Source organism: Coregonus lavaretus, assembly GCF_964263955.1.
Source record: "Coregonus lavaretus genome assembly, chromosome: 4".
NCBI classification, from domain to species: Eukaryota; Metazoa; Chordata; class Actinopteri; order Salmoniformes; family Salmonidae; genus Coregonus; species Coregonus lavaretus.
The window spans coordinates 45,670,621-45,694,620 of NC_139991.1; the positions used below are offsets into that span (position 1 = coordinate 45,670,621).

At 41.6% G+C, this 24,000-nt stretch overlaps 1 protein-coding gene across 2 annotated transcripts in view; it reads right to left on the reverse strand.

Annotated features, from left to right (window-relative positions):
• atp8b5b (ATPase phospholipid transporting 8B5b) overlaps positions 1 to 17,174 on the reverse strand; it is a 30,654-nt gene extending 13,480 nt beyond the window's left edge. For both annotated transcript variants that reach the window (XM_084160147.1, XM_084160148.1), the window contains exons 1-6: positions 16,805 to 17,174; positions 2,943 to 3,024; positions 2,692 to 2,750; positions 2,437 to 2,550; positions 1,146 to 1,244; positions 946 to 1,007 (exon numbers count right to left, since the gene is read on the reverse strand). In XM_084160147.1, the coding sequence (XP_084016273.1) occupies positions 946 to 1,007; positions 1,146 to 1,244; positions 2,437 to 2,550; positions 2,692 to 2,750; positions 2,943 to 2,997 (389 nt within the window). In that variant the 5' untranslated portion in view covers positions 2,998 to 3,024; positions 16,805 to 17,174. The remainder of the gene's footprint in view (positions 1 to 945; positions 1,008 to 1,145; positions 1,245 to 2,436; positions 2,551 to 2,691; positions 2,751 to 2,942; positions 3,025 to 16,804) is intronic.
• Between the last annotated feature and the right edge of the window lie 6,826 nt (positions 17,175 to 24,000).

Consider the following 24,000-nt stretch of genomic DNA (forward strand, 5'->3'; position numbering starts at 1 on the left):
ACCTCCAACCCTTACATGTTTCAGCATAATAATGCACGGCCCCATGTCTCAAGGATCTGTACACAACTCCTGGAAGCTAAAGATGTCCCAGTTCTTCCGTGGCCAGACATGTCACCCATTGAGCAGGTTTTGGATGCTCTTGATCGACGTGTACGACAGCGTGTTCAAGTTCCCACCAATATCCAGCAACTTCACACAGCCATTGAAGAAGAGTGGGACAACATTCCACAGGCCACAATCAACAGCCTGATCAACTCTATGAGAAGGAGATGTGTCTGGTTACACCAGATACTGACTGGTTTTCTGATCCATGCCCCTACCTTTTTTAAAAGATATCTGTGACCAACAGATGCATATTTGTATTCCCAGACATGTGAAATCCATAGATTAGGGCCTAATGAATTTATTTCAATTGACTGATTTCCTCATATGAACTGTAACTCAGTAAAATCTTTGAAATTGGCACAGTGTGTCCTATCCGCCCACTGTCCTGCATTAAGGAGAGGGAAGTAGCTAGATAGTGTAGCCAATATCAGGGTGACAGCTAAAGGACATTTATTGTAGTGATTTTCACTGTAAATGTAGCCTGCAACTACAGCATTAACGTCTACATTTTTATTTAAAATAACGAACAATTACTCCTATAAAAACGGAATGATTCTGAAAACTCTCCGAAGTCCCAACATCGGCAGACAAGTTTCAAATTCTCGCAGAAGTTTCTAGCCACAAGCATCAACTAAGCTAGCTGAGGAGGTCTCATTATGATGACTGACTGAACCGAATCCGTTCGTCCCCACTAAACTCTAGCTGCGCCACATACGTCATCAACTTTGGGCATCAGGAGTATCCTTATAGCCTCTCCCTCTCAAGACTGTAGCTAATCTGTGACATTCAAGCACTTTCCAAGCACTGAGAACCTAGTTTACACAAAAGGAAAATACTCACTCTCCATCGATGAGGACTTCCACCTTCCGGTTGTTTACCTGTTTGTCACATATGTGTCTGTTCTACACAGGTGAAGGAAATGGAAAGAGAATGAGGATTTGGAGACCAGGACATCTACATAATTGTGAGAACAAACAGGTCTATGTGGACCATCTCCTGCATGCGGTCTTAATACTGTAGTTAGTAGATGTTGAGCTCACCATGTCGTCGCTGCCGTCCTTGGCCATGGTCATGGAGAGCACCAGGACCAGGGGGACCACGGTGGTGTACCAGGACAGGGACGAGACCTCTGGGATGAGCTGAGAGGAGCCAGGAGAGACAAAACATCAGCAGGGACTCACCTTTCTGCTGCTGTACCATACACAGAGTGTACAAAACATTAAGAACACTTGCTCTATCCATTCCATTTTACATTGTAGTCATTGTGGACCACCCATACGTAAAAATGTATGCACACATGACTGTAAGTCGCTTTGGATAAAAGCGTCTGCTAAATGACATATTATTTACCAGACACTCTTATCCAGAGCGACTTACAGTAGTGAGTGCATACATTTTCATACTTTGTTTTGTTTCATGACATAGACTGACCAGGTGAATCCAAGTGAAAGCTATGATCCCTTATTGATGTCACTTGTTAAATCCACATTAATCAGTGTAGATGAAGGGGAGGAGACGGATTAAAGAAGGACTTTTAAACCTTGAAACAACTGAGACATAGATTGTGTATGTGTGCCATTTAGAAGGTGAATGGGCAAGACAAAATATTTAAGTGCCTTTGAACGGGGTATGGTAGTACAGTAGGTGCCAGGCGCACCGGTTTGTGTCAAGAACTGCAACGCTGTTGGGTTTTTTACGCTCAACAGTTTCCCATGTGTATCAAGAATGGTCCACCACCCAAAGTACATTCAGCCAACTTGACACAACTGTGTCATTGGAGTCAACATGGGCCAGCATCCCTGTGGAACGCTTTCGACACCTTGTAGGGTCCATGCCCCGACGAATTGAGGCTGTTCTGAAGGCAAAGGGGGGGGGGTGCAACTTAAAATTAGGAAGGTGTCCTTAATGTTTTGTACACTCAGTGTATATTACTCTATATAAAGCCAGCTCCATTGGCATGAAGGAGCTTATGTGGATACTATGAAGAAATACACATTTGCACTCAGAGTCTATGTAAGTTTTTTGTATATTTCAGGAGTTTGAAAATGTGTACAACAATTTCCTTGATTTGTGTGGATAAGCTGAAAGATAACTGGATAAGATATTATCATTAGTCTAAAACAAATGAGTTCAGAGAAGCATATCTGATGTCTGTTGAAAGCCAGTGAAGATGTCCAATCACATGTACATTGTCTCATACTGATGTTGTCCTAGAAGGTATAGTATGTAGGCCTACAGTCCCAGTGCAATTTGTCTACAGGCCTCAGCCCTGTGCAGCACTGAGAGGACAAGGCTTAGAGTGGCTGCATTATAAGACTGTGTAAGGGTTACCTGGAGACAGAGGAGGAAGAGGAAGTAGGCATTGGCCAGTCTTTGGAACTGCTCAAACAGATTGAGCGGGAGAAAGGTGAAGATGTTGTATTTGGAGGTTTTGATGGCATTGTCCTGTATGGGGAGCAAGAGGGGAACGTGTTACTGTGACAAATACACATGAAAACATACAGTATATAACATGCATACAACGTATACACAGACACACATTATGTAAACATTGGCTTGGAATGAATAATCAAGCCCAGTACTCACAGCATACTTGTAAGACAAGTTGAGTTCTCTGTCATTTGCTCGCAGGTGTCTTTCTTCCTCTGTAGGTGGAAACACAACATCATTTAAAGATCACAGGTGTTGCATTAAAAGCATCAACCTTACCACAAATAAACTCTGGCTTTAGCACACTTTACGGCTGGGACACAGATAGTCTGATCACAGGTGTGGCAGTAAAATAATAAACTCTGCACCAGCGTTGGGACCAGACATCAGCAGGTAATTTAACTCGCCTTTCACTTCCTTCTCCCCACACTCCAGACCAAACTGTGACAGTAGGGACCCCATGTTCAGCTCAACACTTCCATATTACACCTGGGAGAAAAAACAGATGGGTGATGTGGAATAATAGCCAGAAAAATCATGGAATAATAGGAAAACTCATTATCTAAAATGATGAGAAGCAAGGATGGGAAAATTCCTGACCATGATTTCTTCATACAAGTGCAGTGCAGCTACAGTATACTGTAACCGTTTTATGACAGGAACAGTCTCATCTACTCTAGTAATCTATACTCTCTAACCAATGTGTAGAACAGCTATAATCGTATTATGACATGTTCATGGTGAGCCTTGCAGTGATGTACTAATTTAGTAATGTCATTGGTAACAACCACTCTTATCAGTTTTACACTATTGATGAGAACGATAATTAGTTACTCAATGCCCCCACCTCCATAAATATATCCACATGTACACACAGACAAAGGCACACACCTGTTCCCTAAACAAAGAGTGAGCTTCCTATCTAAATGAACACAGAGAATTGACTCTTAGGTGAAATTGAGCGACATTACAGCATTGATAATGTTACAGAGGTGCTCTAATGGGCTTTATAAGGATAACCTTTTAAGTTTTGGACAAGGAGCAGGTTTCTATGAACAGGTTTCACATACACAGATTAAATGGATCCTGGAGGAGGCCTAATTCAATAACTAAATCAGGGATTCTTGAAAGTCAGGACAATCCTTGTCTGGCAGGGAAACGTCATTATGCATTATTTGAGATAAATAAAATACATTTAGTGGAATTTTCTAAATATTTTTTATATTATTCACTTCCATGTCGTTCTATGCCCGGAGCAAAGGATCCCAATTTCAAACTCTTAAAAAAAGTGTTTAAAATTCTAAAAACTGACAGTAATGAATATTAACTGGAAAAAGATACTATGTCGTTTGTTGAAATAACCCTCTGTGACTTTTTTTTATTTTTTTATCTCAAACTGTGATTCCTAAAAAATTTGTCAGGAGATTTGGGCAACTCCGTCAGATTTGTTTAAATTCCTAAATGAATCATCATGAATGAACAGAGCCAGCTATACCATAAGTACCCCACGGGGTGATCCCACTGGCTATAAGGTGAATGCACCAATTTGTAAGTCGCTCTGGATAAGAGCGTCTGCTAAATGACGTAAATGTAAATGTAAATGTACCCCTTTTTCCTTTACTCAATGCATGTAGTGCAACAAGACCACTGATGGTCTGTACATTTATCTACCTTTGATAGATTTAAACAACCAATATTGGTCACAACCTTAAACTGTCAATTCTACTGTGTTTTATATATATATTTCCAGACTATGAGATTGGAATAAAACTTTGAAAATGATGATAATGCCCCTTTAGGGTAAGAGAAGTTTGATAAGACTGCCTGAAATTTCAGCCTGTTTGGGTCGGATGGAGTTTTGGCCTGCCAGGTGACATAGTTAAATTTGGTAGGTAGCCTAGCGGTTAAGAGCATCGGGCTATTAACCGAAAGGTCGCTGGTTTGATTCCCTGAGCCGACTAGGTTAAAAATATGTCAATGTGCCTTTGAGCTCCTGTGAGCACTCTGGATAAGAGCGTCTGCTAAATGACTAAAATGTAAATAAGAGAGTTCCAAACCTCTCTGCTAATAAGAGCTAGTTTTCCCCTCCCCACTCAGACCACTCCCAGACAGTCCTACAAATATTCTTGCTTTAGAAATTGCTCTTTGCTAAGAAGCATTTTTAAAATGTATTTTTACAATTTTTAAGCTACAATATGTAACTTTTTGGGTGACCCGACCAAATTCGGAAAGACGTGTGTTATACAGTGGGGAAAAAAATAATTTAGTCAGCCACCAATTGTGCAAGTTCTCCCACTTGTAATTTTCATCATAGTTACACGTCAACTATGACAGACAAATTGAGAAATTCTTTCTCCAGAAAATCACATTGTAGGATTTTTAATGAATTTATTTGCAAATTATGGTGGAAAATAAGTATTGGTCACCTACAAACAAGCAAGATTTCTGGCTCTCACAGACCTGTAACTTCTTCTTGTCACGCTCTGGCTCCGGGACTCTGTAATTTGAGCCAGGGTGTGTTCATTCATTGGGTGTATTTCTATGTTTGTATTTCTGTTGGGTTCATTTCTATGTTTGGTCAATGACTCCCAATCGGAGGTAACGAGTGTCAGCTGTCGGCTCGTTATCTCTGATTGGGAGCCATATTTAATCTGTATGTTTTCCTGTGGGTGTTGTGGGTTTTTGTTCCGTTTCGGTATGTTTAACCGTTGGACTTCACGAGTCGTGTTTTGGTTTGTTCGTTACTTTAATTAAAATAAAGTCATGTTTGTATCACACGCTGCGCCTTGGTCCGCTTCCTGTAACGACGATCGTGACAGAAAAACCCACCAAGATGGGACCAAGCAGCGTGTCCAGGAGCCATCGCCAGGGAGATCCCTCACAGATCTCCTTCGCCTCCTGGACTGGGTCAAGCCGAGTGAGGAAGAGAGGGGCTTGACATTATGGCAGAAGGGCGAGAAGCTGGCGAGGGACATGGAGACCTGGGCCACGGGTAGGAGAGACGCCCCGAAAATTTTTAGGGGGGGGCTCACGACGGCGGACCAGCAGGAGGCTGCGATAGAGCGGCCCAGTGGGTTGCCGGAGAAGGACGCCGGGTTACGGGGGCCACTGGTCGAAGAGGGGATGGAGGATGTAGAGGCACGGCGAGAGGTACTGGGGTGTGTTACCAGTCCGGTCCGGCCCGTTCCAGATCCCGAGGTAGAGCCAGTGGTGTGTGTCCCCAGTACGGTCCGGCCTGTTCCAGCCCCTCGCACCAAGTGTACGGTGCGCGTCGCCAGCCCAGCCCGGCCTGTCCCTGCTCCCCGCATCAAGTCTGTGGTGCGTCTCGTCAGCCCGGCTCTGCCCGTTCCTGCTCCCCGCACCAGGTCTGTGGTGCGCTTCGTCAGCCCGGTTCTGCCCGTTCCTGCTCCCCGCACCAGGTCTGTGGTGCGCTTCGTCAGCCCGGTTCTGCCCGTTCCTGCTCCCCGCACCAGGTCTGTGGTGCGCTTCGTCAGCCCGGCTCTGCCCGTTCCTGCTCCCCGCACCAGGTCTGTGGTGCGCTTCGTCAGCCCTGTCCGGCCCAGTCCTGCTCCCCGCACCAAGTCTGTGGTGCGTGTCGTCAGCCCTGTCCGGCCCGTTCCTGCTCCCAGCACCAAGTCTGTGGTGCGTTTCGTCAGCCCTGTCCGGCCCGGTTCCGCTCTCCGCACCAAGTCAGGGGTGCGCTTCGTCAGCCCGGTCCGGCCCATTCCTGCTCCCCGCGCCAAGGCAGTGGTGCGCGTCGTCAGCCTGGTAAGGCCCGTTCGTCCTCCACGCACCAAGCCAGAGGCGCGTGTCGTCAGTCCGGCTCCGGCCAGCGGGGCTAGACAGGACCAGGGGTACTTTGGGGGGTGGGAGAGGAGGTGGGGATCAAGGCCAGAGCCAGAGCCACCGCCGAGGAGGTATGCCCACCCAGCCCTCCCTTGTTTAGCCCATATTGAGGCGCGGTCGCAGTCCGCGCCTTTAGGGGGGGGGTACTGTCACGCTCTGGCTCCGGGACTCTGTAATTTGTGCCAGGGTGTGTTCATTCATTGGGTGTATTTCTATGTTTGTATTTCTGTTGGGTTCATTTCTATGTTTGGTCAATGACTCCCAATCGGAGGTAACGAGTGTCAGCTGTCGGCTCGTTATCTCTGATTGGGAGCCATATTTAATCTGTATGTTTTCCTGTGGGTGTTGTGGGTTTTTGTTCCGTTTCGGTATGTTTAACCGTTGGACTTCACGAGTCGTGTTTTGGTTTGTTCGTTACTTTAATTAAAATAAAGTCATGTTTGTATCACACGCTGCGCCTTGGTCCGCTTCCTGTAACGACGATCGTGACACTTCTTTAAGAGGCTCCTCTGTCCTCCACTCGTTACCTGTATTAATGGCACCTGTTTTAACTTGTTATCAGTATAAAAGACACCTGTCCACAACCTCAAACAGTCACACTCCAAACTCCACTATGGCCAAGACCAAAGACACCAGAAACAAAATTGTAGACCTGCACCAGGCTGGGAAGACTGAATCTGCAATAGGTAAGCAGCTTGGTTTGAAGAAATCAACTGTGGGAGCAATTATTAGGAAATGGAAGACATACAAGACCACTGATAATCTTCCTCGATCTGGGGCTCCACGCAAGATCTCACCCCGTGGGGTCAAAATGATCACAAGAACCACACGTGGGGACCTAGTGAATGATCTGCAGAGAGCTGGGACCAAAGTAACAAAGCCTACCATCAGTAACACACTACGCCGCCAGGGACTCAAATCCTGCAGTGCCAGACGTGTCCCCCTGCTTAAGCCAGTACATGTCCAGGCCCGTCTGAAGTTTGCTAGAGTGCATTTGGATGATCCAGAAGAGGATTGGGAGAATGTCATATGGTCAGATGAAACCAAAATATAACTTTTTGGTAAAAACACAACTCGTCGTGTTTGGAGGACAAAGAATGCTGAGTTGCATCCAAAGAACACCATACCTACTGTGAAGCATGGGGGTGGAAACATCATGCTTTGGGGCTGTTTTTCTGCAAAGGGACCAGGACGACTGATCCGTGTATAGGAAAGAATGAATGGGGCCATGTATCGTGAGATTTTGAGTGAAAACCTCCTGTCACGGTTTCGGCCGAGACTGCTCCTCCTCCTGGTTCGGGCAGGCTTCGGCGTTCGCCGTCCCCGGAGTACTAGCTGCCACCGTTGAATGTTTCGTGGTGTGATTGCTTTGGTCTGTCTTGTACACCTGTGTCTGTTTGTGTTCTGATTACGTGTCCTATAAGTTCCCTGTTTTGCATTGGTTAGATTGTGTGTTGTTTTCGCCTGTCCTTAGTGCTGCGTGTTTTTGTATCTGTTTTCTTGTTTATTTTGCTTTACGCATAGTTTGCGTATTGCTCGCCTCTGTTTTATTGTTGAGGCCGTTTACTGTATTTTGCCAATTGGTTTCTCAGTAAACTTTGTTGGACTAGCTTCGGTGTCCTGCGCCTGACTTCCACACTTCACACACCTCAGCCCTTGACACCTCCTTCCATCAGCAAGGGCATTGAAGATGAAACGTGGCTGGGTCTTTCAGCATGACAATGATCCCAAACACACCGCCCGGGCAACGAAGGAGTGGCTTCGTAAGAAGCATTTCAAGGTCCTGGAGTGGCCTAGCCAGTCTCCAGATCTCAACCCCATAGAAAATCTTTGGAGGGAGTTGAAAGTCTGTGTTGCCCAGCGACAGCCCCAAAACATCACTGCTCTAGAGGATATCTGCATGGAGGAATGGGCCAAAATACCAGCAACAGTGTGTGAAAACCTTGTGAAGACTTACAGAAAACGTTTGACCTGTGTCATTGCCAACAAAGGGTATATAACAAAGTATTGAGAAACTTTTGTTATTGACCAAATACTTATTTTCCACCATAATTTGCAAATAAATTCATTAAAAATCCTACAATGTGATTTCCGGATTTTTTTTTCTCATTTTGTCTGTCATAGTTGACGTGTACCTATGATGAGAATTACAGGCCTCTCTCATCTTTTTAAGTGGGAGAACTTGCACAATTGGTGGCTGACTAAATCATTTTTTCCCCCACTGTATATCAGTCATTCTCATTGAAAGCATGTCTAAGAAGCGATAGATCTGTTCTATGTGCGCTATTTCTATGCTTCCCATTCTTAAGTTAAGTTTTTGTGTCTTTTACTTTGGGTTTTGTACATCAGCTTCAAATAGCTGAAAATATAATATTTTTGGTTATGGAAAATATATTTCACAGTAGTTTAGATGGTACAATGATTCTCTACACTATACTTGCTTGTTTTGTCACATGAACTGAAATTAGGTGAACTATTAGAATTTTTGCAACCAGGAAATGGCGGTGCGATTTCTGCATAGTGCATCTTTAATTGAAAACAATCACAGTAAGGTACTTGATTGTTACCCCAAAATTATTTGATATTGAGATAAAAACGGCTGCATTGGACCTTTAAGATAGAATATGAATTTTGGTTAAAATATGTTTATTTTAATTAGGTTTTAGAGTCATGAAGCAACTGAGGAAAAACAAATTGCTACTTTGTATACCACTTGAATGAAGAAGACAAATTAATTTTTTTAATCAATCAAATGTTATTTGTCACATGCATCGAAAACAACAGGTGTAGACCTTACCGTGATATACTTACTTACAAGCCCTTAACCAACAGTGCAGTTCAAGAAATAGAGTTAAGAAAATATTTAATAAATAAACTAAAGTAAAAAATAGAATAAAAAGAAACACAATAAAATAACAATAACAAGGCTATATACAGGGGGTACCGGTTCCGAGTCAATGTGCGGGGATACAGGTTAGTCGAGGTACTTTGTACATGTACTGTAAGCAGGGGTAAAGTGACTATGCATAGATAATAAACAGCGAGTAGCAGCAGTGTAAAAATTAACAGAATTCTCACATAGGTGTTATTTTTGTCCAGGTGGGAAAGGGCAGTGTGGATTGAGATTGAGTCATCTGTGGATCTGTTGGGGTGGTAACCGACGTGAGTGCTACAGGGCGGTAGTCATTTAGGCAGGTTACCTTCGCTTTCTTGGGCACAGAGACTACGGTGGTCTGCTTGAAACATGTAGGTATTACAGACTTGGTGAGGGAGAGGTTGAAAATATCAGGGAAGACACTTGCCAGTTGGTACGCGCATGCTCTGAGTACACGTCCTGGTAATCCATCTGGCCCAGCAGCCTTGTGAATGTTGACCTGTTTAAAGGTCTTGCTCACATCGGCTACGGAGAGCGTCGTCCGGAACAGCTGGTGTTCTAATGCATGCTTCAGTGTTGCTTGCCTCGAAGCGAGCATACAAGGTATTTAGCTCTTCTGGTAGGCTCACGTCACTGGGCAGCTCACGGCTGGGTTTCCCTTTGTAGTCTGTAATAGTTTGCAAGCCCTGCCACATCCGACAAGCATCAGAGTAGTAGGATTCAATCTTAGTCCTGTATTGATGCTTTGCCTGTTTGATGGTTCGTCTGAGGGCATAGCGGGATTTCTTATGAGCGTCCAGATTAGTGTCCTTCTCCTTGAAAGTGGCAGCTCTAGCCTTTAGCCCGGTGTGGATGTTGCCTGTAATCCATGGTTTCTGGTTGGGATATGACCGTACGGTCACTGTGGGGATGAGGTCGTTGATGCACTTATTGATGAAGCCGGTGACTGAGGTGGTATACTCCTCAATGCCATTGGATGAATCCTGGAACGTATTCCAGTCTGTGCTAGCAAAACAGTCCTGTGGCGTAGCATCCGCGTCATCTGACCACTTCCGTATTGAGCGAGTCACTGGTACTTACTTCCTGCTTTAGTTTTTGCTTGTAAGTAGGAATCAGGAGGATATAATTATGGTCAGATTTGCTAAATGGAGGGTGAGGGAGAGCCTTGTATGCGTGGAGTTTTTTTTCCTCTGGTTGCACATGTGACATGCTGGTAGAAATTAGGTAAAACAGATTTAAGTTTGCCTGCATACAAATCAATAATTTTCCATATTTTACAAACGTTATATTGAATTTGTATTTTTAGAAGCAAAAATATGTACAGTGCCTTCGGAAAGTATTCACACCCCTTGACGTTTTGTTATTACCGCCTGAATTTAAAATGGATTAGATTTTTTGTCACTGGCCTACAAACAATAACCCATAATGTCAAAGTGGAATGATGTTTTTCAAATTTTTGAAAAGCTGTAATGTCTTGAGTCAATAAGTATTCAACCCCTTTGTTATGACAAGCCTAAATAAGTTCAGGAGTAAAACATTTGCTTGACAAGTTGTATGCTTAAGTGCATGCTTAAGTTGCATGGACTCACTCTGTGTGCAATAATAGTGTTTAACATGATTTTTTAACGACTACCTCATCTCTGTACCCCACACATACAATTATCTGTAAGGTCCTTTAGTCAAGCAGTGAATTTCAAACACAGATTCAACCACAAAGACCAGGGAAGTTTTCCAATTTCTCGCAAAGAAGGGAACCTAGATGGGTAAAAAATGTTTTGTTGTTGCAGGTATTGAATATCCCTTTGAGCTTGGTGAAGTTATTAATTACACTTTGGATGTTGTATCAATAAACCCAGTCACTACAAAGATACAGGCGTCCTTCCTAACTCAGTTGCCGGAGAGGAAGGAAACTGCTCAGGAATTTCACCATGAGGCCAATGGTGACTAAAACAGTTACAGAGTTTAATGGCTATGATAGTAGAAAACTGAGGATGGATCAACAACATTGTAGTTACTCCACGATACTAACCTAATTGACAGAGTGAAAAGAAGGAAGCCTTTACAGAATACAAATATTCCAAAACATGCATCCTGTTTGCAATAAGGCACTAAAGTAATACTGCAAAATATGTGGCAAAGAAATTCACAATATGACCTGAATACAAAGTGTTATGTTTGGGGGAAATCCAATACAACACATTACCCACTCTCCATATTTTCAAGCATAGTGGTGGCTGCATCATGTTATTGGTATGCTTGTAATTGTTAAGGACTGGGGAGTTTTTCAGGATAAAAAAGAAACGTAACGGCACAGGCAAAATCTTAGAGGAAAACCTGATTCAGTCGGCTTTCCACCAGACACTGGAAGATTAATTAAACTTTTAGCAGGACAATAACCTAAAACACAAGGCCAAATCTACACTGTTCCTGAGTGGCCCGAGTTAGAGATTTGACTTACATCTACTTGAAAATCTATGGCAAGATCTGAAATTGGTTGTCTAGCAATGATCAACAACCAATTTGACAGAGCTTGAAGAATTTTGAAAAGAATAATGGTCAAATGTTACACAGTCTAGGTGTGGAAAGCTCTTAGAGACTTACACAGAAAGACTCACAGCTGTAATCACAGTCAAAGGTGCTTCTACAAAGTAATGATATTTCTGTTTTTCATTTTCAATAAATGGGCAAAAATGTCTAAAAACATGTTTTCACTTTGTCATTATGGGGTATTGTGTGTAGATGGGTGAGAAAACAAATACATGTAATCCATTTTGAATTCAGGCTGTAACACAACAAAATGTGGAATATGTCAAGGGGTATGAATACTTTCTGAAGGCACTGCATTTTTGAGTATTTGTTGTCAACTCCATCAGTGTCTTGTCAACTCAGTCCCTGATGGCTAACCCTCTTAAAGGGCAACTGCACTTCCTGATTTGACCTCGTTTTAGATATGGTTCATTAAGAAATTACAGCGACCATGTCTGAATTCAAACATTGTTGGTTTCGGGTGTGGTTTGATGTGGGTGTGTCATGTGTGTGTTCTCATGCGGGAAGAGTTGGCCAAATTATTTTGCCAATTAGCTTCAGCCGGCTGGTGTGCGACCGTGGCAAAGTTTTTTATTTTATTTTTTATTTTATTTAACCTTTATTTAACCAGGTAAGCCAGTTGAGAACAAGTTCTCATTTACAACTGCGACCTGGCCAAGATAAAGCAAAGCAGTGCGATAAAAACAACAACAACACAGAGTTACATATGGAATAAACAAAAACGTACAGTCAATAACGCAATAGAAAATAGAAAATCTATATACAGTGTGTGCAAATGTAGTAAGTTATGGAGGTAAGGCAATAAATAGGCCATAGTGCAAAATAATAACAATTTAGTATTAACACTGGAGTAATAGATGTGCAGAAGATGATGTACAAATAGAGATACTGGGGTGTAAATTAGCAAATTAAATAACAATGTAAGTAACAATATGGGGATGAGGTAGTTGGGTGGGCTAATTACAGATGGGCTGTGTACAGGTACAGTGATCGGAGAGAGAGAGAGAGAGAGAGAGACAACTGATGCTTAAAGTTAATGAGGGAGATAAGTGTCTCCAGCTTCAGAGATTTTTGTAGTTCGTTCCAGTCATTTGCAGCAGAGAAGTGGAAGGAATGGCAGCCAAAGGAGGTGTTGGTGACAACTGATGCTTAAAGTTAATGAGGGAGATAAGTGTCTTCAGCGTCAGAAATTTTTGTAGTTCGTTCCAGTCATTTGCAGCAGAGAAGTGGAAGGAATGGCAGCCAAAGGAGGTGTTGGTGACAACTGATGCTGAAAGTTAATGAGGGAGATAAGTGTCTCCAGCTTCAGAGATTTTTGTAGTTCGTTCCAGTCATTTCCAGCAGAGAAGTGGAAGGAATGGCAGCCAAAGGAGGTGTTGGCTTTGGGGATGACTAGTGAGATATACCTGCTGGAGCGCATACTACAGGTGGGTGTTGCTATGGTGACCAATGAGCTAAGATAAGGCGGGGATTTGCCTAGAAGTGATTTATAGATGACCTGGAGCCAGTGGGTTTGGCGACAAATATGTAGTGAGGGCCAGCCAACGAGAGCGAAGTTGGTTTGACATAGCCTAGCTCCAGGGCTAATTAGGGACCGTCAATAAATTACACAATGTAAATAAGATAATATTTTCATGTTGCACACCTTTTAGTTTTCTCATTATTAAATGCTTTCAATATTTGTATATTAATTTCTACAATTTATAGTTTGTTTAAAGTTACGTCATTGACATTTGGAGCTAATTGAATTTTAACATATTGTGAAATTTACCGATGCTCCCAAACTAGCTCCGTCGGGATATCCAAAGTCAACCAAAATTACCACGGGCATTATGATTGGGTCGCGTACTGCTGCACTCTAAATTGATGTTTACTTGTGTGCTGCCAGCTGTGGGCATGTGGGCAGGATTGAAACAAACCCAACCTTCATTTACGTTGTTATGCGGTCACGACCACAAGTCTCACAAAACTCTGTTTTGGACGAGACTGACTCTATGACCAAAATTATCCTATTTGCACTCAGTCAATTTTGACAGTAGAATAAATGTTTCTGACTCATATCGATGCCAAATAGGCAGTTTTCTAAATGAGAAGTTGGTTTTTAAGGGACAGATGTTCTTTAATATCCAAGTTTATGTCAATATTCAGAATTATTATTTTAATCACTGTTCTGCAACATATTCTTAACCTATTGAAGTATTTGCAGTTCTAGACCTACAGTAAGGGATAATGTTTGCTTTATAAATGTTGTTTTATGTTCTGAAAACATGCCAAAATGCTAAAGAAATCAGCCCTGGAGCATTATATAGTGCTATAACACAAAACAAAAAGGAGTTTGGATATTTGTATTACATATTTGAATAATCTAATGTTAGTATTAAACAATCAAGGCCTTTTAACACTTGTTGAACAATAAATGCAGAAATGAAATGCCTTTTATGGTGTCTGACGGAGGTGACATAAATCCATTTAGTTGCATTTTATCAGGATATTGTTCCTTTACATGGTGATTGATGATACCATACTTTGGTCTATCAAAATGTATATTTCAAATGTTGTTAATGTTAAGACAAAGAGATTGTCCCATCTTTCAAGGATCCCTGAAATATTTATTTCATAAATGTAATTTAAAGTTAGGTTATATTCTTCTGGATTACTGTGGCTGGAGCCTTTTTAAATGAAAATAAACCATAGTCCCTGGGAATATCTTAGTCCATGTCGCCAAACTATGACTCATCTTTATTACAGTGTCATTTGTTCCATTAGGAGTCTTTGAAACGTGTTAAAAGGTTATTTCCATGAAATTAGTGTATTTTGCGTCCCTTTGATATTTTAAGTAAATTGTGCACAAATATTTAAAAGCCTGTTATATAAAATTAAGTGCCCTTTAATATAGGCAACATGTAAAATTCAATAAAGACTTGCTAAAGTGTCCCTCTGTGCATCCTCTGTGACTTCTAGGAAGATTTTAACACACACACACACATTTCTCCAAGTTTTCACCATCATTGAAAATCCCTAGTTATTTTGTTGCTTTGACAGTCATTTTTAAATATTATTATTTATTTCATGTTATTAGTGATTAATTTTAAAGTAAAACAAACTCTGTGAAGTCTTGTTTTAATATGGTGAAACTATTCCTTTAAAAAAAATGTTTTACAAAAAGACACTGGTTCTACTCTTTTTGACCATTTTTTGGTGTGTTGTGGTGGAAAACTGAGCGGTTTGAGCATGACACGCCAACCTTGATACCCATAGATAGACAGGCTAGAAACGTTTAAAAATAATAATCATAATAATTGTGAAGCTTGTATTTAATTTCCCCTCCCTATTGCACACAAAAAGATTCCATTCTCCCTGTCACAAAGGGATTTATGGCTGATTTAAGATGAAGTCATCAACTCTGTTATGGTCAACCCTGTTACTTTATTTTGTCACACTTTATTTGGATAGTCCGGATAGTCCATCTGTAGATGGACTGCTCTACAGATGTTCATACTATCAACAAACTATCTGTTGATAAGCAACTGCTTGCTAATGTTACGGTTAGGTTTAGAATAAGGTTGGGATAAGGGTTAAGGTCAGGGTTAGGAGATAGTTCAAATGTTTCTGATAGTCAGTAGATAGTCTGTACACGATCTACAGATGGACTATCCAAATAAAGTGTTACCCTTTATTTGTCATTTTTTTATTGAACCTCTTGAGATGGGAAAACGTTGTTTTTTTAAAAGTTGAACATGTGCTCTTTATGACAGAATGGTAAAATTAGGTGAAATATAACGTGTTTTTTTTTCACCAAGATACACTACTCAAAAAGCACCTAATTGGTGTAACGACCCAGAAATAGAAGAAAATACAGATCTGATCAGAGCAAATCCGATTTATAGTCCCTCATAAAGACATTGACTATACCATACTAGTTTCTTCTATCAAGGCTGAAGCTCTTGTAAAAGCTCATGTACATTAACGTGCTATGGCTTAAGTTGTCTTCCCTCTATACTCACTGGTAGAGTGCAGTATATGTCATGTTGAGATGTTGTAGTGCCACTCCTTATCAACGCTTAGTACCAGAGCAAAATACACTGTTGATAATCCATACTGAGTCACTACAGGTGAAATAGCTCATAACCCTGAACATTAGACCTGGTATTCCCTACAGTATGTTCGCCTGCCTGGAGTCACAAAGCTGCTCTCAAGTTATCTTATCTCTCTTCTTATCCATTTTCTAATTCCTTCGTGATGGCCGCCACCAGCTCAACCTCATAAACAGCCCATACTTTATATTTAAGTAAATGGAAAGCATTAAAGTACATAAACTGTATTTAATGTATATGCATTTATAGTATATAGTAATAGAGATCACATGATGAGCCACTTAGCATTTACCATTTCAGTTTCTCAACTGAGAGCAATTTTCCTTTCCACAATGGGTCTACAATAATGGGTCATATTATTTTGAGGGAGACAAATTGAAGTCTGTGCGTTCATGTCAACAGGGTTGTCACCATGACACTGTGTATTTCAATCACCACAGCTACATCTGTTTTGGCAGAAACTGACAAATCAACAGCTGTATCTGCAACTCGAAACCAGAGGTCATGAGGTGATCTAATCCTCTCACGCCCACCACAACACCCAAAACCAAAACAACCAGGTAATCACAATGCTTTCCCACAACCATAAACCACACACATACAGTATTCCGTTCATTTTTGTTTTAGTTGAGACTCACATTGGACATCTCTACTCCCTGCATTGTACCAGAAAATACACTTGGATACAGTGCTTTATTGTGTTTAAGATAATTGAGATGCTGGATGTCAATTAGACTAACTTTTATCAGCTTTTACTCAATAGCCAAATACAGTATCTATGAAGTCTCTGAACTTGTTGACAGACTCCCTCCTAGACAGACCCCAGGCACAGGTTCACCACATTGTTAGCAGCAGTATCAGTAGAAAATCATAAAAATCTAAAAATCTAATCATTTCAGTCACTTACCTCAGTGAGAAGAATGGTATCAGAGTCCCTTAGGAATGGCAAGGTCCTTCAGCAGAACAAACACACAGACAGGCACAGCAAAGAGGGGCAGGGAGAAAGTACAACACCAATGACTCCCAGTTCTCTCACTTTCAGTTGAACTAGAAAAAAATCCAGGAGACAGAACTGCGCTTCAGTCTGGTCAAATACAGACACAGGCCGAGACGTAGACCCAGACAGAGGGGCTCCTCACAGACCCCTAGGTAGAAGGCAGGAGCGGAGCAGAGCAGGTGGAGTCCCAGAGCTGGGGTGTCAGGGGCTGGGGGAGCCACAGTCACAGGCGCCAGCAGGTAATGGAATGGGATCCCCTTCAGTGTAATGGCACAGAGCTTGAGCAAACACTGCAGGCAGCGATCTTTGGACCTAGATGGTGAGCCACAGAGCAGGGCAGGAGGAGAGAGGCAGTAAAACTGTGAGGTAAGGGACTGACACTAGCCAATCAGAACAAAAAATGGGGCAATGACCTGGGAGTTCAGAGGATGCAAGGTATGTCACACACACCCTGAGGTGGGGACGCATGCGCAAATGCACACCATTTTCCACTTCCTATATGAATTCATATCAAACAGATATACTGACCAAAGTTACAATAGATTACATATTTTGATCTTGACAAGATTAATGTCTATAAATGTTACTCTTATCAGACAATGAAATTGCTCATATGTGGACTTGAACCTGAAGTGTCAATACCATTGGAGTTGCGATAATTGTTATGAAAATGGGGGGAGAGGATGTTGATCAGAATCTCAGAGCTTCAGAGCCACAGGTGAAATCCAATACCTGGACATGAGTACAAAGGGTCCTCTGTAGTCCCCAGGACTTCATTATGAGCCAATGGGTAAACGGACGCACAGACACAAATGCATGAACATACACGAATACACACACGATACCAAGGAATGTTGAAGAGACACATCATGTCATTATAACTGAGGGTCTGTCTTACCTGAAGATAGACATCTTCATGACCCTTCTTCAATGACACAGTGGTCTTTACAGGGCACATGTCTTTTATAAATCAAGGTATTACCAAGACCCTGTAGAACATACACTACATAACCAAAAGTATGTGGACACCTGTCGTCAAACATTTAATTCCAAAATCATGGGCATTATTATGGAGTGTGTCCCCCTTTTGCTCCACTCTTCTGGGAAGGCTTTCCACTAGATGTTGCAACATTGCTGCGGGGACTTGGTTCCATTCAGCCACAAGAGCATAAGTGAGGTCAGGCACTGATGTTGGGCGATTAGGCCTGGCTCGCTGTCGGCGTTCCAATTCATCCAAAGGTGTTCGATGGGGTTGAGGTCAGGGCTCTGTGCAGGCCAGTGAAGTTCTTCCACATCGATCTCGACAAACCATTTCTATATGGCCCTCGCTTTGTGCACGGGGGCATTGTCATGCTGAAACAGGAAAGGGACTTCCCCAAACTGTTGCCACAAAGTTGGAAGCACAGAATCGTCTAGAATGTCATTGTTTGCTGTAGCGTTAAGATTTCCTTTCATGTTCATGTTTTCTTTTAAATCCACAATTTGGATCCCTCCACAGCCTCATAGAGGATCTAGATAATTTTTCTAACCTCTCTGGATTACAACCAAATTAAGTGAACTGTATTACGTATTGGATCACTTAAAAATACAACTTTTACATTACCGTGTAGTTTACCAATAAAATGGTCTGACGGTGAAGTGGACATACTCGGTATTCATTTTACAAAAGAAAGAAATGATCTCACTACAATACATTTTAATAGAAAGTTAGCAAAAATAGATAAGATCTTGCTACCATGGAAAGCAAAATACCTGTATATTTGTCCTATCCCAGTTTACCTATTTGCTTATGGCCTTGCCTACACCTAGCGACTTGTTTTTTTAAATTATATGAGCAAGGAATATTCCATTTTATTTGGAACGGCAAACCAGAATTTTTTTTACGGGACTATTTATATAATTTATTTGAATTCAGAAATTATTAAATATTAAAGCATTAGACCTCTCACTAAAGGCTTCAGTCATACAAAATATGCTTACATTTGAACTGGTTCTCTAGCAGATTAGTAAGAATGTCTCACCTCAAGAATGGCCTTTTTCCCTTTATTCAGATTACAAACTCACACTTTCGGTTATTTGAAATTGAAATAATTTCAAAATGTTCACTATTTTTAAAACAACCAATAGAAAGTTGGTTGCAATTTCAGTTTAATCCACCAGAAAAGACAGAACAAATATTACAACAAATATTATGGTTAAACAAATAATAAACAAAAAAACTATATTTCTGAGATTATAAAAAAAAAAGTATAATCTGGGACTCCCGAATGGTACAGCGGTCTAAGGCACTGCATCGCAGTACTTAAAGCGTAATTACAGCACCGGTTTTGTGTCACAGCCGGCCGTGACCGGAAGACCCATGAGGCGGTGCACAATTGGCCCAGTGTCGTCTGGGTTAGGGGATGGTTTGGCTGGCCGGGATTTCCTTGTCCCATCAAGCTCTAGTGACTCCTTGTGGCGGGCTGGGCACCTGCAAGCTGACTTCAGTCGCCTGTTGGATGGTGCGGCTGGCTTCCGGGTTAAGCGAGCAGTGTGTCAAGAAGTGATGCGGCTTGGCAGGGTCGTGTTTCTGAGGACGCATGGCTCTCTCCCGAGTTCATACGGGAGTTGCAGCGATGGGACAAGACTGTAACTACAATTTTTAAAAACTTTTATTTAACTAGGCAAGTCAGTTAAGAACAAATTCTTATTTACAATGACGGCCTACCAATAGGCAAAAGGCCTTTTGCGGGGACGGGGGCTGGGATTAAAAATAAAAAATATAGGACAAAACACACATCAGGACAAGAGAGACACCACAACACTACATAAAGAGAGACCTAAGACAACAACATAACATGTCAACAACACATGACAACACAGCATGGTAGCAACTCCACATGACAACAACATGGTAGCAACATTGGCAGCAGCACAACATGGTAGCAGCACAAAACATGGTACAAACATTACTGGGCACAGACAACAGCACAAAGGCAAGAAGGTAGAGACAACAATACATCACGCGAAGCAGCCACAACTGTCAGTAAGAGGGTCAATGATTGAGTCTTTTGAATTAAGAGATGGAGATAAAACTGTCCAGTTTGAGTGTTTTTTGCAGCTTGTTCCAGTTGCTAGCTGCAGCGAACTGAAAAGAGGAGCGACCCCTTTAACAGAATGTGATTGGAAGAACGGGTGTTGTATGTGGAGGATGAGGGCTGCAATGGGTATCTCAGATAGGGGGGAGTGAAGCCTAAGAGGGTTTAATAAATAAGCATCAACCAGTGGGTCTTGCGACGGGTATACAGAGATGACCAGTTTACAGAGGAGTATAGAGTGCAGTGATGTGTCCTATAAGGATTAGTTTAGTTTAGTTAGTTTGGCAGCCGGGGTGAAAGAGGAGCGATTACGATAGAGGAAACCAAGTCTAGATTTAACCTTAGCCTGCAACTTTGATATGTGCTGAGAGAAGGACAGTGTACCGTCTAGCCATACTCCCAAGAACTTGTATGAGGTGACTACCTCAAGCTCTAAACCCTCAGAGGTAGTAATCACACCGGTGGGGAGAGGGGCATTCTTCTTACCAAACCACATTACCTTTGTTTTGGAGGTGTTCAGAACAAGGTTAAGGGCAGAGAAAGCTTGTTGGACACTAAGAAAGCTTTGTTGTAGAGCATTTAACACAAAATCCAAGGAGGGGCCAGCTGAGTATATGACTGTATCATCTGCATATAAATGGATGAGAGAGCTTCCTACTGCCTGAGCTATGTTGTTGATGTAAATTGAGAAGAGCGTGGGGCCTAGGATCGAGCATTGGGGTACTCCCTTGGTGACAGGCAGCGGCTGAGACAGCAGATGTTCTGACTTTATACACTGCACTCTTTGAGAGAGGTTGTTAGCAAACCAGACCAAAGACCACTCAGAGACACCAATACTCCTTAGCTGGCCCACAATAATGTAATGGTCTACCGTATCAAAAGCTTTGGCCAAGTCAATAAAAATAGCAGCACAACATTGCTTAGAAACAAGGGCAATGGTGACATCATTTAGGACCTTAAAGGTTGCAATGACACATCCATAACCTGAGCGGAAACCAGATTGCATACCAGAGAGAATACTATAGACACCAGAGAGAATACTATAGACTAATACTATACCAATTGGATATCACGAAATTGGGGAGAAAAAAGTTGTTAAAGATATCATCTTTGTAAATTATATCATAAATAGGACTGGTGGAGTTATGTCAAACATGCAGCTAACAAAAATATATGGAAATGTCTGCTCTACTCAAAATTACAACCAACTAATTGCAGCATTACCGCAAAAAAGGAAGAGGCAAGTTGAAGGGGGAGAAAGTAAGGAACTTGTCTGTCGGCTCCCCATTAAAGACCAAAATTGGTTAAAGAAAATTTTTATAAATAAAAAAGTATACCAGTTTCATTTAAGGACCAAAATATTGACAGCTGTGCCATATAGATTGCAAAATAGTTGGGAAGAGATTTTCGATGTACCGATTCCATGGCACATGGTTTATGAACTGATACACAAAACAATGCTGGATTCAACACTTTTAGTTTTTCCATTTAAATAATTATACAAAATTCTTGCAACCAATAGAATGTTATATATATGGGGGATACAACCATCCCAGCTCTGCAGATTTTGCTGCGAAGAGACAGAATCCTTAGATAATTTGTTTTGGTACTGTCCATATGTAGCTTGTTTTTGGTCACAGGTTCAGGAATGGCTGAAGAATTGCAACGTTTACCTGGAGCTAACTCTGCAAATAGCACTGCTGGGTGATTTAAAAAGGTAATTTAATCAATAATTAAATAAATCTTAGAATTTTTTTTGTATCTTTAATTTACAATCTATAGAAACTATGAGAATAGAAATGTTCAAAACTTTTGTGAAACATCACAGCACAGTTGAAAAATATATGGCAAAAAGAGTCTTCAGACATAGATGGGAGGGGTTGAGGGGAGCTGTGGGACTAAAAACAAACAAAAGATAACTATTGTAAAATATACTGTGTAAGTAAAATGTATATAGTATGTATAAGCTGGAAGTAGATGCCTAAGTGTTCTTGTCCATTAGTTTACTCCAATTACGAGAGGGGTGGTAGGGTTAGGGTAAAATAATAAAGGAACATATATATTTTTTAAAATATATATTTTATATACAGTGAGGGAAAAAAGTATTTGATCCCCTGCTGATTTTGTACGTTTGCCCACTGACAAAGACATGATCAGTCTATAATTTTAATGGTAGGTTTATTTGAACAATGAGGGACAGAATAACAGCAACAAAAATCCAGAAAAACACATGTCAAAAATGTTATAAATTGATTTGCATTTTAATGAGGGAAATAAGTATTTGACCCCTCTGCAAAACATGACTTAGTACTTGGTGGCAAAACCCTTGTTGGCAATCACAGAGGTCAGACGTTTCTTGTAGTTGGCCACCAGGTTTGCACACATCTCAGGAGGGATTTTGTCCCACTCCTCTTTGCAGATCTTCTCCAAGTCATTAAGGTTTCGAGGCTGACGTTTGGCAACCTGAACCTTCAGCTCCCTCCACAGATTTTCTATGGGATTAAGGTCTGGAGACTGGCTAGGCCACTCCAGGACCTCAATGTGCTTCTTCTTGAGCCACTCCTTTGTTGCCTTGGCCGTGTGTTTTGGGTCATTGTCATGCTGGAATACCCATCCACGACCCATTTTCAATGCCCTGGCTGAGGGAAGGAGGTTCTCACCCAAGATTTGATGGTATATGGCCCCGTCCATCGTCACTTTGATGCGGTGAAGTTGTCCTGTCCCCTTAGCAGAAAAACACCCCCAAAGCATAATGTTTCCACCTCCATGTTTGACGGTGGGGATGGTGTTCTTGGGGTCATAGGCAGCATTCCTCCTCCTCCAAACACGGCGAGTTGAGTTGATGCCAAAGAGCTTGATTTTGGTCTCATCTGACCACAACACTTTCACCCAGTTGTCCTCTGAATCATTCAGATGTTCATTGGAAAACTTCAGACGGGCCTGTATATGTGCTTTCTTGAGCAGGGGGACCTTGCGGGCGCTGCAGGATTTCAGTCCTTCACGGCGTAATGTGTTACCAATTGTTTTCTTGGTGACTATGGTCCCAGCTGCCTTGAGATCATTGACAAGATCCTCCCGTGTAGTTCTGGGCTGATTCCTCACCGTTCTCATGATCATTGCAACTCCACGAGGTGAGATCTTGCATGGAGCCCCAGGCCGAGGGAGATTGACAGTTATTTTGTGTTTCTTCCATTTGCAAATAATCACACCAACTGTTGTCACCTTTTCACCATGCTGCTTGTCGATGGTCTTGTAGCCCATTCCATCCTTGTGTAGGTCTACAATCTTGTCCCTGACATCCTTGGAGACCTCTTTGGCCTTAGCCAAAGTTTGGAATCTGATTGATTGATTGCTTCTGTGGACAGGTGTATTTTATACAGGTAACAAGCTGAGATTAGGAGCACTCCCTTTAAGAGTGTGCTCCTAATCTCAGCTCGTTACCTGTATAAAAGACACCTGGGAGCCAGAAATCTTTCTGATTGAGAGGGGGTCAAATACTTATTTCCCTCATTAAAATGCAAATCAATTTATAACATTTTTGATATGGGTTTTTCTGGATTTTTGTTTTTGTTATTCTGTCTCTCACTGTTCAAATAAACATACCATTAAGATGATAGACTGATCATTTCTTTGTCAGTGGGCAAACTTACAAAATCAGCAGGGGATCAAATACTTTTTTCCCTCACTGTATACAGTACCAGTCAAAAGTTTGGACACACCTACTCATTCAAGGGTTTTTCTTTATTTTTACTATTTTCTATATTGTAGAATAATAGTGAAGACATCAAAACTATGAAATAACACATATGGAATCATGTAGTAACCAAAAAAGTGTTAAACAAATCAAAATATATTTTATATTTGAGATTCTTCAAAGTAGCCACCCTTTGCCTTGATGACAACTTTGCACACTCTTGGCATTCCCAAAAAAGTTCCATTCACTGGAACTAAGGGACCTAGCCCGAACCATGAAAAACAGCCCCAGACCATTATTCTTCCTCCACCAAACTTTACAGTTGGCACTATGCA